Source organism: Delphinapterus leucas, chromosome 21 (genome assembly GCF_059928025.1).
Source record: "Delphinapterus leucas isolate spDelLeu-1000000601 "Yukka" chromosome 21, BTC_Dleu_Yukka2, whole genome shotgun sequence".
NCBI classification, from domain to species: Eukaryota; Metazoa; Chordata; class Mammalia; order Artiodactyla; family Monodontidae; genus Delphinapterus; species Delphinapterus leucas.
This window is the reverse complement of record NC_143149.1, coordinates 319183-336993: the sequence shown is the minus strand read 5'-3', so window position 1 is coordinate 336993 and position 17811 is coordinate 319183. Positions and strand designations below refer to the sequence as shown.

General features: G+C 40.1%; 1 protein-coding gene across 1 annotated transcript in view; it reads left to right on the top strand.

The window, feature by feature from the left end:
• The window catches only part of TENM3 (teneurin transmembrane protein 3), a 318373-nt gene that overhangs the window by 147062 nt on the left and 153500 nt on the right, over positions 1-17811 (top strand). Inside the window, exon 3 of the mRNA XM_089903558.1 lies at positions 13072-13310. Coding sequence (XP_089759684.1) covers positions 13139-13310 — 172 coding nt within the window. The 5' untranslated portion in view covers positions 13072-13138. The remainder of the gene's footprint in view (positions 1-13071; positions 13311-17811) is intronic.

Here is a 17811-nt window from a genome sequence, read left to right as displayed (position 1 = left end):
CCTCCTATTGTAGACCTATTTATTTTTTACAACTGTGGTTATACTTAAATTTTATATTTTATGTCTCTTGCTTAAGACTGAAAAGTGAACGTATAAGACAGTAGAGAATTCACTAAAATATATTTCCCACAAATCACCTTAATACTGTCTAGAATTTTGCCTCCCAATTTTCAGAGATCAGTTAACACATAATGCTGTACTTACCACGTACCTGTTGTACATTCAGTATGATTATAAATTGATACAGAGGCAATTGCTAAAATGCATAATTATTAATACATTCATACTGCAATTTTTTGTAAAATATTATAAAACAATTTTTTTCTCAAACCTCTTGTACAACCACTAATAGCTCATATTAATTCAGGTAACAGCAGTGAAATGTATCTTGTTTATAAGCTTTTCATTTAAGACATTTTTCTTGCTGGGATCACCTCCTAGTGTGAAAGTTGTTCAAAGATAATAGCACATCAATTCAAAAGTGTAATAGATTTGAGAACACAACATACTATCAGCATGAAATAGTTTAGCAGCCTCACTAACTCACTGTGTCACAGCTAGAATCATTACATACTTGTTTTCTGTTTTCATGTCAAAATATGTAATTTACATTCTAATGCTGATTACTCACTTGGAGGATGTTTAGTTTTCTTATTTAGAATATTTTTCTTTAAAATGCATACCATAATTAATTTAAAGGTAGTACAAGAAGAGGCATTTTAATTAGTAGGAGTCTAAACTATTTCCTTTTTTTGCAATTCAGGGATGCACAGTATATTATACTATAAAGCATTTTCAATTAGATTTATAATAATAATACCTTATATTAGAAGCAAAATAATTAGTCCATTTTGTTTTTTGGGTTTTTTTTAGAAAGTACACTTTTTTTTTTGGCTGCGTTGAGTCTTCGTTGCTGCATGCAGGCTTTCTCTAGTTGCGGCGAGCAGGGGCTACTCTTCTTTGCAGTGCGCGGGCTTCTCATTGCAGTGGCTTCTCTTGTTGCGGAGCACGGGCTGTAGGCGCACAGGCTTCAGAAGTTGCAGTGCTCGGGCTCAGTAGTTGTGGCTCACGAGTTTAGTTGCCCTGTGGCATATGGGATCTTCCCGGACCAGGGATCAAACCCATGTCCCCTGCATTGGCAGGCGGATTCTTTACCACTGTTCCACCAGGGAACTCCCAATTAATCCATTTTGAACGAGCCCTGTCCAATTCTTAGAAAATTTACACACACACCCACACACATGCACACATCACCTTTTCTAGACTCGTCCTATTTAAAAATTAGCAGAAATTAAATGATCAAAATGCAAAGTGAAAAAATATTGAGGTTCAGTTTATCATTAACTCACTCGAGGCAAATTTTATTTTTCTTAACTGTTTCACCTTTTTAATCCCCCCTTGAGACAAGCCTCTTCCGGTTTTAGGTCCCGTTTGATAATTTTTTATTCTTAGTTAAAGCTTTTGGCAAGGGCTGCCGCTACCATAGTGGTTATTGAAGAGGTTAATTAAACACTAGTCCTCCCAATACTTTTTACTTTCCTTCTACCAGTTAAGTACTACTCTTCACTGGTTCTGTCACTCCCACCCTTGAAAGCACGTTTTAATATAATATGTAAAGGATGAAAGAAAACACTTCACCTGTAATAATGAGGATTCAGTGGGGGATTTCTGCTGCCTCTGAACTTCAGGGAAACAATTTTTTTTCACCATGTAGCTTTGTGGATCAGAAGCTACCGCTGCTGCAGCCTTTGTCAGGGTGTGTGTGGTGGTGCACCCGCCAGGGCCAGTGCTGGGAGCAGCACCTTGATTGTCACTGCTTTGTCCTCAGCTGCTTCAAAGGAGAAAACTTAGGGAGAAGGCATGTTGTGTGGGAAAATACTCTTATTTTTTTCCTTCCCGTCAAAGTAGCAGATGTGTAAAGGAGTAAGGAGGTTATGTTTGTGTGTGTGTATACAGTGTTTTTTAAATGTTTAGAACTGAGTTTTCCAGAAGTCTCTTCTAATAGATAAAGAGAATGAGTAGAGATAGCTGTTTCTTTCCTAGATAGATTTTAATCCAGGTAATATATTGAAGCAAAGTTTTTAGAGGAAAAAAAGAATATATAAAAACAATTCCAACCAAAAAGGTTAAGAGTAGAGAAATAGCATCATCTCTATGAAGAAAAGTAGTGAAACCTTTTGGAAAGCTGTAAATACCCAAGGTGAATTATCAGCTAGCCTTCTACGTGACTCACAAGTCCAAGTGTCAAGTTCAAAGAGAAAAGGAAAGAACTCCCTAAAAGAAGGTACTTGTGAAATAAGATAGTATATTGCTGAATGTTTGATAAGCACATGGAAATATAGATACCTCTAGGAAACGGAAGAGCCAGGAGAGAATGGATACTGGTGTCTAATTTAGAGATAAAGTAAAGGCCAATAAACATGGTAGACATTTAAAAGTAGCAATGAGATGAAAAAGGATGAAGCAACCAGTTTCTTAACAAACAGGTGAAACTGAAAGGGAGGAACAATGAAGGGGGGGTATTAGAAGTAAGGAATTGAGTGAGATGACACAAAGCAATGAAATATATCTAAACCATTTGATTCTGAGGTCAGATGGATTGAGCCTCGTATTGTACAAATTACAGCTGCTCTAAATTGACTACTTGAAGTGAGCTAGCAGCAGTGACTGTCTAAGCAGGAGTCTTTTGAACTGACTTTCTGTTTTGTTGTACAATCTGGATGGGAGTCTTGAATAAAACGTGGTCCCTGGACCAGCTGCATTAGCTGCTGGCGTTGCACCCCAGACCTTTTCTAACAAGTCTGCCAAGGGATTCTGATATAAACTGAAGTTTGAGAACCATTGCTTTAATGTATGTAATAGTCTCGAAGTACCTTTCTCCTCATGTTGGTGGCCTGACCCTTGAGTATGTAAGTTCACAAGGCCCTACCAAAATCTGTGAGTCCATCATCAGTCTGATGGACCCGTTTCCATGAGAAAGATAGGTGACTGCAGAATACTTTTTGCAGTCTCATGCAGATGCTAGTGTGGGTAGGCTTCTCCCTGAAAATTCATAGCAGCCTCTGCAATCTCTTAGTTCCGGAATCGTCACAGAACTGCTTAGGGCCATCATCCTTGACTGATGGAGGTTTCTTTCCAAACAGCTAGGTATTTAAACACAGTTAGGTAATTGCAGAGGTCTCTGGATATCTATTGAGAATCAGTTGCTGAAAGGTAAGGAAAACCAATAGGAACCCAGCCTTGAATAGAAACAGCTAATTTTCTACACGCGCTTGCTTTCTTTAGTTTTCTGTTTAATAGCTGCCAAAAATTTTATATTTGCTTGCATCATTATCCTAAAGCACACCACTTAAATAAACTGCTTTTTCAAGCCTTTTAATCAGTTACCAAATGCTGCTAAGTATATATTTAGCAGATAATCCACTTGGCTTTGGAATTGAAAAATCAGAATTTGATCGTGAAAATTCTGAAGACTGTGATAATGAAGCACAGGTTTTAAGGTTCAAAGTGCTCAGACAATAGTTAATATCATCTTTCAGTTTTATCATTTCTTATAAATATATACAGACAGGGCTCCCCTGGTGGTGCAGTGGTTAAGAATCCGCCTGCCAATGCAAGGGACACAGGTTTGAGCCCTGGTCCGGGAAGATGCCACATGCTGCGGAGCAACTAAGCCCACAAGCCACAACTACTGAGCCCGCGTGATGCAACTAGAGAAAGCTGCACACAGCAACGAAGAACCAAAGCAGCCAAAAATAAATAAATGAAATAAATAAATTTATAAATAAATAAATACTGACAAATATTTGGGTCTGTTTTAACTCATGCAATATTTAATGTATATACTCTCAACGATAGATTACAGGTAATTAAGTGAGTGATAATGGGCAATATGAAAGATAACACAATAATTAAATTTTGTATATTTTGAAAATTTTTAGAAAGTATTTTATCTTAAAGTGAATTCCAGGCAAACCATCCATTGTTTGGGCATCATCAAGTGACTAAAACTATTTTGAACTCAGTAGTTAATTTTAGCCTTCATATATTACCAGGTAAATTTAATCCACAAGTGTGGGATTCGTTTGCTTTAAATCTGAAAATCAGAATCAGAAGAGCTGTTTGATGTTGAGGAAATCTTATGAGACCTTTAATAAGCCTCTTAAATCCAGAAAGTTATGTTTTGCCGGAAGGAGAAAGAACCTATAACTTAAAATTTCCTTAGCTCTTTTTTTTTTTGCGGTACGCGGGCCTCTCACTGTTGTGGCCTCTCCCGTTGCGGAGCACAGGCTCCGGACGCACAGGCTCAGCGGCCATGGCTCACGGGCCCAGCCGCTCCGCGGCATGTGGGATCTTCCCGGACCGGGGCACGAACCCGTGTCCCCTGCATCGGCAGGCGGACTCTCAACCACTGTGCCACCAGGGAAACCCATCCTTAGCTCTTAAGTGAGAACTTTGGATTCTGAAAATGTTGTGAATCTGGCCAAATATTGCCAATCTTTCTTCTTACTGGCACATTGTCTTTGAAATCAGAGCATCCAATTTGCAGCAAGCAATCTATATTATAGGTAAAATTTTTATTGATTTGCCTAGAAACATAAATAGAAGGCAAGGCATCAAGACATTTAAACAGTTCCCGTTTAGTCTGATGTAAATTACTCTCTCTATTCAACAAAGACTATAAGAAGAGGAAGAAAGCATCATTTCCTGTGCAATAGAGCCTGTCTCCCCATAAGATGTATCAGGTTTTAGACAACAGAAGTAGTTTTCCAGGTGTCTGTGTGTCACCAGTAAAGGTTTCAGCTGTGCCTTAGGGACAGGAACTGAACACTCACTGCTATTCTCTTTTCATCCGAATCATTTGCTTTGTTTGCTCCTCTCTCAAAAGGCTTTTAATACCGTATAAAACATGGAAGGAAAAAAACCCTCTTTTCTATGAAGATAACCAATTATGAAGTTAATCTAATTCAAATTTCATTCAGTGGTTGCACACTTTCTTTTTGACTTTTATCTTCTATCCTAATGTCCCACTGAGGAAATGACTCACACGGCTTTAAATGATGCTATAACACATTTTCCAGGGATGCTTCTCATTTGGTTCCTATAATTTCCGACTTATTAAAGCATGTTCTTGATTTTAGAGGAGTATCATGATTATGTGAAGCTTCTGAACAAAAGACTACTAACCTGTTTGTTTCCTGGTGACGCTTGTAAGCTTACAATTTAATTGCATTTTATAAGTTGTTTAATTTTGTACTTGATGTTAGGATCTTATAAAATGAGCAGTGAATAAATTGATATTCCATATAATATAGAAAGGCACATTTAAATTTACTCCAAAAATCTGATTATTTTTCCACTAAAAATCTTAACAATAGTAAGTTTTGTGGTGATTACTTTGAAAGACAAAAACAATCAAAAGTGAAGAGTTACCAAGGAACAAAGTGTACCTGCTGAGAGATTGAGTAAAACAGCAAGAAAAAGCAATTGTAAGTGGTCTGAGGTAAAGGTAGATAGAAGTTATGACTGGACATATAGGAGTAATTCAGTGTATTGTGCAGGTTCCGTACTTAAAACATGACATTTCACTTGAGAGTAGAAGGAAATTTGAAATGAAAATGTTACTGTGCCCATTCTTGGTGTTTGCCAAACAAATTAAAAAGAGGAAGTTGAGGTATAAGAACTCAGAAGAACTTCTCCACCCTGGCAAAAGAAAAGAAAAGAATGAAACAGAGAAAAAAGCAAAGGAGAAATGCTGTAAAGGAAAGAATGCAAGATTCTCTGACTGGTTGAATACTGGTTGAATACTGGTTGGGAGGAGGGGGCAGGCAGAAAAGAATGGTAATTGAAAATTACCCCTAAATCCGAGAAACATTAAGGACAGAGTTACCGACAGTGACCAAAAGGTGGGAATGGAGACAGCAAGAAGGACAAGGAGATTCAGTCTGTGTCCCTACTAATTTCCTTTTTTATTTTTTAATTTTTATTTTGTATTGGAGTGTAGTTAATTTACAATATTGTGTTAGTTTCAGGTGTACAGCAAAGTGATTCAGTTATACATATACATGTATCTATTCTTTTTCAGATTCTTTTCCATATAAGTTATTACAGAGTATTGAGTGTAGTTCCCTGTGCTCTGCAGTAGCTCCTTGTTGATGATCTGTTTTGTATATAGTAGTGTGTATATGTTAATCCCAATCCCCTAATTTATCCCTCCCCCAGCTTTCCCCTTTGGTAACCATAAATTTGTTTTCTAAGTCTGTGAGTCTGTTTCTGCTTTGTAAATAAGTTCATCTATGTCATTTTTTAGATAGTAATTTAAAATTTGTGGCATGACCCAGAGAAAGATCCATCACAGAGTCAGTTAGAAATATATGCTAGAACCAAAGGCAGAAAGCTGAAATGAAAAGGTTGGTGTGAAGGCAGATCAACAAAGAAACGGATCTTTCAACTTCAGAGGAAAAACGAGCAACTATTAATTGTGCTTAATACTGAGTGATTCTCCCCATTTATGTTTTCGCTGCCTCACGGCGTTACAGTTAATGATGCCACGCGGTTCCACTGGTGCTTGTCTGTTTGTTGTTGTTAATAGAATCCCCCTCAAGATTCCAAAGCCACAAAGCAACTGTTAGTGTTCGGTGACCTTCTGCACCGGCTGCCTTTGGGGCATTGAAATTGATTTTCCCCCTCCCAGTCTCCGATAGTTTCTCTTCAAGTGTGCATCTCTCATTTGTCACCAGAGTGAAAATGGTGGCACAAATGGCAGAGGAACTGGAGACAGGTGCCGTGCAGGGCATCATTAGAAACATCAGAACAAGATCAGGCTGCTCTGGTATGCCCTGTGTTACAAGGAGGCTGCTGCTGCTTCTGCTTTATTGCCGAATACAATGGGGGCATATTCTCACAGGATCCACTTGTTTCATTCCCAAATATGGTCTGAGAAGGAAAGAAAATCCCTGTCTTTGTTCTCCAAACCTCATGTGGATGCCGGGTCAAAAGCATATGTTTTTGACAGTAATTTTTGCAGAATTTTTGATATGTGAGAAGCATATTCCCAAGGCTGTGTGACTGGTGAAGAGTCACAGGGTGGGAAAGACCATCATGACACACAGGAGTAGGTGCCTTAGAGAGAATTAGGTGATAAAAGAATTTTCTGGAAACTCCTTGTATACTTTTCATGTAGCTGAATTCCAGTATTCATTTATCTGTTCATTTATTAAATATTTGTGGAATTCTAGACCTAAACTAAGCGTTGTGTTCGAGCTTGAAACAGTTTTTTTAAGATCCTGGGCTTAAAGATACAGGTAAGTCACAAAATACACTTGTCAGTGTGTGGTAATTTCTGTATTGCAGTGGAAAGGACACTGTTGATTTTGGAAAGACGGCATCCTGTCTGAACCTAAAAATGGACAGATTCCTACCAAATCTGAAACCAAGTGTTCTCTGTAGAAAGTAGGTTGACATAGACCTTTTCTACTAGTCTAGTTAATGTCTCAGAGGTTTTTACATGTGTATTTTAACATATCTATTTTGAGGCTGTAATGATTCTTAAAGGAATCATCCTCACATGAATGCCATCATTTGTAAGTGGTTTCAAAATACATCGATTTAACAGTCTTTACGAATTCTTTCTATACTTAACACCCTAGAAAGCCATCTGAAAATATTGAAGGCCAGTCATTCTAAAATATAATTGAGGGTGATTTGGTTTCTCTTTCAGTGTTTTATAATGTTTCTTTATTTACTATGCACGTACATCTCCAAGGCACTAATTTGATGCCACCCCCAACATGGATAGTCATTTAGACAGAGGAAGGGGAAATGCACTTCAGAGCTTTAAAGTCAGTGGCCAAAATAACCCCCAAAACAGTCAAATTCTATTTTCTCTTGCAGCGACAAAAGTAAATTTATGTATTAAATAAGTTAGGGGACTTCCCTGGCGGTCCAGTGGTTAAGACTCCGCGCTTCCACTGCAGGGGGCACAGGTTCCATCCCTGGCCGTGGAACTGAGATCCTGCATGCCGTGCAGCACAGCCAGAAAATAAATAAATTACTTGAGTTTTACAAAATAAACTAAAAGACTGTATGACAATATAAACAGTACAGTCCTAAATTTATTTAAAAATAAATACAATTAGAAACTCTTTGAAAGTAAAGAGTCTTCAGTTCTGCTAACCTTGATGAGCAGTGTATTTTTGAGTAATATATCTTTGTTTTCAACAGTATCTCACAGTTGCATTTTGCTTTAAGAAAAATAATAATTTCATAGTCGTTCAAACCTAGTTCTTGAAAGAGTTCCTTGCCAGGATCACCAAAGCAGATGGACATCATGTATTGATACCACAAATTTTGGAAACTAGAAGAGGGATGTCTGATTGGAAGTCAGCATGTGTCTAACTCCTTGTCTCAAGCCATGTTTTCAGTGTTAAGGCTAAGATCATAATCTTTCATGGTCCATAGGCTGAGGTTCAAACCCCATTTCCCGTCGAGAAATGACCCAAAGCGCTCTGAATAAAGCTCTGACGCATTTTCCAGGTTCAGGTTTGCTATAATTTCCAACTTTTATTTATTTTTATTCCATCATTTGTTTATTAGCTGTGGGTCTTTGTCCAAAAGGTGCTTAATTTCCGTTAGACTCACTGCCCACATCGGCACAATAGTCACCATCTTATTTATTTTACAGCATTTACGGAGCAACAGTTATGTACCAGGAACTTTCTAAGTCCTGAAAATACTTAGAGGCGAATGAGGCTTTGGGAGTTTACATTCTAGCTGGAGAAGACAGACCAGAGATTTGGGCAGTGGGTATACCATTCATATCCATCAATTTAGGGTACTAGACAAACAACTTCATGTTTTTATATTTCCGTCTCGATTTTATTTGAAACTCCCATCCCTGGAAACTTTGCTCGGGTGATTTGGGTCTCTCCGTCTCCCACCCCACCCTGTCGCGATGCTGTGAGTACAGCAGGGAGTCCCAGGGCTTGAGTGTTCATGCTGTTTCCTCATTATCAGTCGCAGTGTGGCTGCCGCGACAGCTGCGTTCCTGTCTGCGCAGGCCGCTTGGGTCCAGTTTCTCTGCTACTCTTGAAGCCGTAGAGGTCACTCTGCTTCCTGTGAATCACGCTAAGATGCGGAAATCCCAGGGAGGGTCTCCACAACTTCATCACCTCAACCCTCCACCCACTAGTTTTCTCTTGGGCACCCTGTGACCACTGCCGGTCTCTGTCTGAGGTCTGAGGACACGTGCCTTCCATTCTCAGGGCTGCTGATCCGCTCCCTGGCCTCCGCTTCTTTCTCCAGGCACAGCGAATCCTCTGCTCTCAGCGCCTTCTCCCCCATTTCCCTCTTCCTCACGCGTGATGGGAAAATTGTCTGGTCTAAGGGGAATCTTTACCTCCTAAATTTGATTTCTTTCCAACATTCTGGTTATATCCAGATGCTCTCTACTTCACCCCACCCAGAGGTTCTTAATGGTACCAAAGACCAAGGCAAGGGCGTCTGTCTTTGGCCACAGGCCTGCATACTGGTCGCTGTTCACATGCTGCTTGCTTCGGGGTGCTTGGCTTCATCAGGTCGCTCGCTCTGCCCTTTCCGTACCCTCCGTCGAGGTATAGGGAGAGCCTCAGGCTTCTCTGGAGACCCTCAGCCCCCGCCTCCCTCCCAGCCCTCCCCCGGGCGGGCTTGTCCCACTGGGCCCTGTGGAGCCCTCTGCTCTCATCAGCCCCCCAGGGTTCTCTTCCTGCCCCCCACCTGGAGAGAAACCGCTATTTCACGTCACACTGCGTTTCTCCCAAACATTCTGGTTATACCCCAGTCCACCCCATTTCACCCAGTAGACTGGGCTTTGGGAAACCGGCAGGACACTCAGGCTGTTTCTCCTTCTTGTCCTGTCTCGTCTCTCCGGGGTCCTGTCTCGTCTCTCCGGGGGGCAGTGCAACAAGGCAGCTGCTGGAATTGAGAAAGGGGAGGAAGTGCGAAGACAGAAAATGGGGGAGATTTAAGGAGGAAAAATGCACATTTAAAATAGCATTAAAAAAACTTAACCAACCGCCCAAGTAAACAGATGGACAAGATAGGAACTGACTGTAATAAGCACTTTGAAGGAAATAAGCGTGATGATATGATGGAAAGTAAAGGGAACGGGGGCTTCGGTAGCATCTCTGTCTGGTTCCGTTATCTTTCGTGCCTCACCTTTTCCTTCTCCAAGAGGGGTGGATATGTATCCTTCAGAATGCGTTTTGTTACTCCTTTCCACCTGCAGGGAGGAAGTAGTCTGTTACTGTGGGCCGCTGGGACCCTTGCTCACTCACTCTTCATGTATAACCCTGAAGAAAGTGACAGCCTTGATCAGGGGGTCAGCTGCAACTCTCAGGCCACATCCAACCTGTCACCTGTTTTTGTAGTGATCATGAGCTAAGAATGATTTTTCCATCTTTAAGTGATTGAAAAAAAGTCAAAAGCAGAAGAATATTTTATGACATGGGAAAATGACATGAAATGAAAATTCCAATATCCATAAAGAAATGTTATTTGAATACAGCCATAATCAAGTATGTATCGTCTGTGGCTGCAGTCACTATAGCAGCAGAGTTGTGATGGTATGGCCAGAAAAGCTTAAAATCGTGAATGTTAGGTCCTTTACAGAAGAAGCTTGCCTGCCCCTGATCTGGATGATCGGGGCCCTCCCTGGCACCACACACTCCATCTTCTCCAGCGTACGTGCCCTCCCATGTGTGGGATCACCGGTGTCAAATTTGTAAACCAGGGAATTCCTTTTGTAGACATTGGTTGTGAGGGTGTTATATTCTGATTTGGGATTGAAAGCCTTCAAACGATACTTTTGGGTCTTTTGGAATATAGATTCCAGTGAGTGAATTTGGGAAGAAAAATAGCTAATGCTTATTCAGCACTTTCCTGGTGCCAGATGTAAGCACATCACGTAGGTTACTTCGTTTAATCCTCATAAAATGCCTATGTAGTAGGTACTGTTAGTATTCCCATTTAATGGATGATAAAACCAAGACACAGGAAATTTGAGCCACTTAGAAACTTCATGCAGATAGCTATAGGTGAAGTCTGGATTTGAACCCAGACAGTCCGGATCCAGAGCCCACATTCTTAATAATTGTGCTGAATATAAATATGGTAGTAGGTGCTAAAAATACTGCTTCCAACGTACCACTTAATTCAGGTTATAAACTTTAAAATTTGCTTTATAAAGTTGTTCCATGGAGGAAAATGGATTCACAATACAGTCGCTAGTATAATTTACAGAAGTAGTTACTTATCATTTGCATCTGTTCTAATTTTGTGGTTGACAAAGCATTTTTAGATGCATTAACTGGTTTACAACCCTGTGAGATAAGTAAATCATTTTACAGATGAAAATAGGATCATAAGAGTAGGAAATGTTAGACCAGGAACTTAAACCTCAATCTTCTGATTTCTAACCTAGAATTTTTTCCACTATACCTGTCAGGCAAATTTTCATGACTTTTACCATATCTGTACACCAGCTACACTATTATTCACTTAATAATTTTCTGGAAATGGACTCTTTGTAACTTAAATACCTGGTTAGCCTTTCATAAACAATAATATTTGTAAAATTATGACTTTGATTTTTTCATTTCTGAAGCACGGTGCTTACTGTATTCCAAGTACACTACAGTAAATATTAACTCATATAAGCCTCATAACAACCCCGACAGGAAGATACTATTACTATCTGTATTTTCCAGATTAAGAAACCAAAACACAGAGAGGGGTTAGCTGTCTTGCCCAAAGACACATACCTAGTAGTAAAGCAGGATTTGAACCTCAGCAATCTAGCTTCCAAGTTCTGTCCTTTTAACCCCTTAACTTGTTTGATATACTCAATGTATTTTCTAATACCCATTAAAATAGGTACATTGTATTACAATTTAAAATAGTCAGCTGTGTCCCATCTAAAATCATCTTGCATAAAGACTGTATTGTACCGTGGTGGAATATTCCAGCGTATTTCCTATAGCCTCCTGCATAGAAAAGAGAGAGTAGTCTGTTGACTTAATTGGATGTGTTATTAGGGAAAATGATAGTAAATATTGGGACACAAACTAAATACACAATCAGATACTAGCATAATATGAAATGTAATCCATGAAAAACATGGTGCTTTTTTCTAAATTTGGGGACATTTATTGTTAATAGAAATCTTAAAACGAGTCATCTTTCCTAAAGAATTCCCTATACAGCACTCCTGTTGTGTGATCGTTCAAATTTCTGCTTAAACATTTTCAAGGTAAGAGAGCAGACCGCTTCTTAGAGGCAGTTTACCCCACTGTCGTTTGGCTCAAGTCGTTAGGGAATCTTTCTGTAGTTGATCTAACAACTTGCTTCACTAACCTCTTCATTTATTTAGGCTGGTTTTAGAAAGTGTTCTGTGAGTCCTTTCTTTCTCTATCCCTCCCTCCAGCAGGTTTACTTTCCTGGCTATGTTTGACATAAGCGAAGGATAAGATTAGTTTGCCCCCCTGGAGAACTGACCCGCTGCCTGTGGCCAGGCTTGACGGTACCCGTTATTGGGGAGGGGAAGGATAAGAAAGTCCGCACACATGTCCAGAAAAGAAATCCGTCTGTACCACGTGATTGGGTGTGCTTGTGTTTGTAGGAGTACATATTCTCAAATAGAGCAAATCCACGTGTAGCTATAAAGTAATATAATTACTTTTCTTAAGTGAAATGTGAAGATATTCTGAAGGCAGTTCATAAAGGGAACTTCCAAAATGGTTTTGTGCAGGAAATGGTACGATTAGAACAACTCTGCGGTCTCTCAGTAATCATTTATGTGCGTAAATCCTCCTGTATTCATTACAAACCAGTCTCTTTCATCCCGGAGTCATTTTTCTGAGTTGGGTTTTCTGGTTAAAATATTTTCTTAATTTCTCATTTTTTGAATTATATGCAGTAAATGATTTTAAAGCCAGAGAGAGAGAGAAAGAGAGGAGAGAGCTCATGCCTCGCCGTCTCTGTCTCTCACATTTTAATCTATTTGTATCTTATTATGATTTTTTTCCCATCCCGCAGGCATTTCCTATTCAAAACAGGAACAGGGACAACGCCACTGTTCAGTACTGCAACCCCAGGATACACAATGGCATCTGGCTCTGTTTACTCGCCACCTACTCGGCCACTACCTAGAAACACCCTATCAAGAAGTGCTTTTAAATTCAAGAAGTCTTCAAAGTACTGTAGCTGGAAATGCACCGCCCTGTGTGCTGTAGGGGTCTCAGTGCTCCTGGCAATACTTCTGTCGTATTTTATAGGTAAGAACACATTTCTAGAACTCTATTTATTTGGTCAAGGTGTGTATTTGGAGGTTATATGTCATGGGGGAGGGGCTGGTACTGATATATGGTAAATCGCAGAGTATTTTAAGTAATTTCCATCATACGTAGATAGATGGAAAAGCTGCCTTTGCATGAGGCACGAGGTCTGTCTTGGACACACAGTAGAGTGTCTGTGTGTGTCGGATTTGTCCCTCGTGAGATATGGGCAGCTCTGTGGCATTTCACGTCCAGGAGATAATTGATGCGCTTGTAGGCGGAATGAACTCTGTGCAGGAATCTCCTTCAGGGCAGTCGATAGGAAGCTCTCTGCTCCTTGCGATGTTACTGTCTTTCAGCCAGCTCAGCTGTCTAAATGTAAAGCCCATCGCTCAGGGCCATCCTCTCGCACTCAGGAAACACTCTCCAGAGAACCGACCATCCATAAAACAATGGCTGGATCACACGCGCGCTCCTCTATGTGGATTTGCCAGCTTTTCCGATGTGGTATCGATCATGTTTTTTGTCACCCAAATGATGGGAGCTGCTAAGAGAAGTTGTAAATATGCCTTTCCTCTAACCGTTTCAGAGCATAGATGAGCGCTCACACTATTGGAAAGTTGCTTATTCAAGTGTCAGAAATGACCACGTCTGACCTTGATCTGCTTCTAAGTGTAGGGAAAGGCCCACCGCATCGAAATGCAAATGGTGTCCACTGAGATGAATCACAGGCCGTGTGTTTTGCCAACAAGAACAACAGCCAGTGATGCATCCTCAAGTTTACAAAGCGATGTGTGATGCCCCATGAAATTCTATAGCTGAATAAGAGAATCACAGGGCTGTCTGTAGAATAGTGTGACGCTTTCGTGGTGAACCAGTTTCTATCATTAACTACGGTACTCCTCAGTTATAAATGATGTCCTTTGGAAAGTGAAATAACCATTTTGAGTCACGTCATTTAAGAGGAAAATAGAATTTTAGAGCATGAAGGGAGGAACTTTAGAGATAATTGAGTCAGGGCTGGCAACTCGGTGGCATGTGGAGTACTGTGACTTCTGATTCTTTGACCGTGGCCGACATCGCTAATGAATCCGGGCACCCTTTCCCACTAAACCTGCACACAGCCTCGTTATCGTCATCACAGGGCTTCGTACAGCCACTGTCCATCAGAGATGAACGCGAGATGAAACTTTCTGTCTTTTTTCAGTCTAAGTTAACTCCCTCCTTGTAAAAGTGGTCAAACCAGGTACCAAAGGGGTTGCCACTTGGCCGAGATCACACACTAATGATGTACTGCTGTACCGTTCCATAACACTCGAGGGACACGAGGAAGGTCACAACAAAAATCTGTGTTCACAGACAGATTTCTAGTATTCAGCTAAAAAATATCCAGCCATTAAGAGCATCTCTTCTGGTTACTGTACACATTACTTGTACTTGTCAGCAGGAAGAATTTTAAATGGTGTCTGAAACGCACCGGTCACAAATGGGATGTAATAAATTAAGCATATGTATTTGTATGGGATTTTTTTTTTTTTTTTTTTACTATAGTGCATGCTAAACGGATAGATAAGTACTATGCACGGTCAGAGTTCAGTGTCTGTGCTGTGGATGTGTGGTCAGAGATCCTTTCTGATCTTAAGTACCTGTGTCCTACCAGCTGTTAAATATTTTGAATATCAACTCTGATACCATTTAATTTTATTTACATTGCGTGACTAGGAAGAAAAATAGCATTTTGATGTGAGATCACTTCGCTATTATTTGTGAGCCTTGTGCTCTCTAAGGATCCGTCAGTGAATATAATTGAATATCACACTACTAAGTGAAGGCTCAAATGCCCCCTTCCTTCACGTTTCCTGCTTTTACTGTTAGTGGTTAGCACCCTACTTTACGCCTACCAGTACCACTATCATAGATGTCTGCCTTTGATTTTATCTTTCCCCACGTGGAAACATACAAATTATATAATTAATATACTCACGTACTCTTGTTAGTTTAACAGATACTCGTTGAACATCTGTTAAGATTTAGTTACTGTCCTAGAAATTAAGGTGATACAATCCAAGTGTTATTTGCCAAAAAATTACTTTTATCATCAGAGAATTATCTCATCGTTTTATTGCTTTAATTAAACACAAATATACTTAGAACTTTCACTGGTCTTCCTGTACTTCAATAACTAACACCCTAACATAATGGTTTTCTGTTGTTGTTTAGATCAGGTAAAGCATTTCATTTCTGCATCAGTTAGCATGATAAATCAATTTGAGAGTGCAGATACTGCCTTTACCCTTGAAAAAAAAAAAAAAGGACACTTCTGTCTCCGGGAAGGCTGTCCTTTTCTATCGAGTGTGTGTGTAAAGCAGAGAGGGAGATCTGTCCAGCCAGATCAGCCTGATAAGCCCCACAATCAATGGGACCAATGTCATCATCACACTGACCTCACAACCTTCAGCAAAAGGGCAGCCATCCTTAAATTTTCTTCTTTCCATTCCCTTAGAGGTCCCCTTCCCTCATATTGACTGTCAGTATAAAGTCAAAGCCTTAAGAAATAAGTAAAATAAAAGGCCTGAGAAATTATTTCTCACCTTCCAATAAGGTCATGAGAAGTTATGAGATGCTGTAGCGTTTACAAGTCTCTTCTCTAAGATAAAATTATCTCAGGATAGTCAGAAAGCGAGGAAGGGAGGGGGACAGACTTTGCTGTTTGGTTGTTTTTCCTAACCCTATAAAGAATTTCAGAGACTAAAGAAAGGCCAAGAAAGAAAGTTAAAATTAATTCCCATAGGTAAGTGTTATATCTTTGCATAGGTAACCACTGCTAACTTTTTGGTGTCTGCCCTTTCAGATATTTCGCGATGCGCATATACATCTAGAGTCCCATATTTTTAATTCATTTTGTACCAGACTTTCTCATTTATCATTCATTAAACATCATTTAGCAGCTTTTTTTTTTTTTTTTTGCGGTACGCGGGCCCTTCACTGTCGTGGCCTCTCCCATCGCGGAGCACAGGCTCCGGACGCGCAGGCTCAGCGGCCATGGCTCACAGGCCCAGCCTATCCGCGGCATGTGGGATCCTCCCGGACCGGGGCACGAACCCGCGTCCCCCTGCATCGGCAGGCGGACTCCCAACCACTGCGCCACCAGGGAAGCCCTAGCAGCTATTTTTAATTAACCGGTTTCCAAAAAATGCAGTGACTATTTTCTTATGCACGTGTGTGTGTGTTTATATGTGCAGCTGGGTTCCGTCGATCAAATTTTTGGTCGGAATAAATTATTTGAAAGAAATTTTCTGTGCCAAAGGACCATGGCCAAATTACCCTCAGTTTACACAACTACCAGTGCCCCTTAATATCAGTATTTGTAATCCTTGGCAATCTCTTAAATTAAAACATTTTATTGTTTTCATTTATTACTAGTAGTGCTGAATATCTTTTCAAATACTTATTGACCATTTGTATTTTTTTATGTATGTGTAGGAATAGTGTAGTTTCCCCCATTTTTCTATTGGGGCTTTTGTTCTTTTGGGGGGGCAGTTACACATGTTTATTAAGGATATGAATCATTTGTCATATGTTATATACTCTTCCGATTTATTATGAACTTTGTTTTCGGTTGTCTTGCCGTATACCGTATAGAATTTTTTAAGTAATCAAAGTTATCAATTTTTTTCTTTGTAATTGCTTTTTAAAAATATTTATTTACTTATTTGGTTGCACTGGGTCTTAGGTTGCGGCCTGCGAAGTCTTAGCTGCAGCATGCATGTGGGATCTAGTTCCCTGACCAGGGGTCGAACCCAGGCCCCCTTCATTGAGAGCACGGAGTCTTAACCACTGTGCCACCAGGGAAGTCCCTTTCCTTTGTAATTTCTAATGTTCGTGTTATGCCTATAAAATTCTTATTTACTCCAAGTATTATTTTTTAAGTCACTTAAATTTTCTTCTGGTACTTTTATGGTTTTTCAGTAACCATTTTTAGGTCAACATTTTTCTGGGCACTCCACTAGGTGTTAGAGGTTCAAATTAGCCCTTCATTCTAGAAGCTCTCAGTCAAGCGATAAAGACATGTCCGCAAGCACACTTTTAACAGGACATGCTTTCATAGCAACTTGATCCGAATGAGCAAATAAAGAAAAGAAAAGGAAAGAAGGACACACCTACTCCTGGCTGAAGATGTTGGAGTAAGACTTGATCTAGCAGGTGATATTTGAAAGATGCAGAGGAGCTCAGTTCACTAGGTTTGACATCAGAATGATTGGTGGGAGATGACCTTGAGAAGAGGTCATCCAAGGCGTGGAAAGGAAGAAGCGTGAAATATCCACAGTGGTGCGCGTGGAGGCTCCCGGTGTGCCAGCACTGTGTATGGATCACCTCCTTTCATTTTCACAGCAACCCCATGAGTTATCGTCTCCATTTAACAAATAGGAATCTACCGCCTAGAGAGGCACTTCACCTAAAGTCACATAGCCAGTAAGCAATGGAAGCTGGACTGGAAACT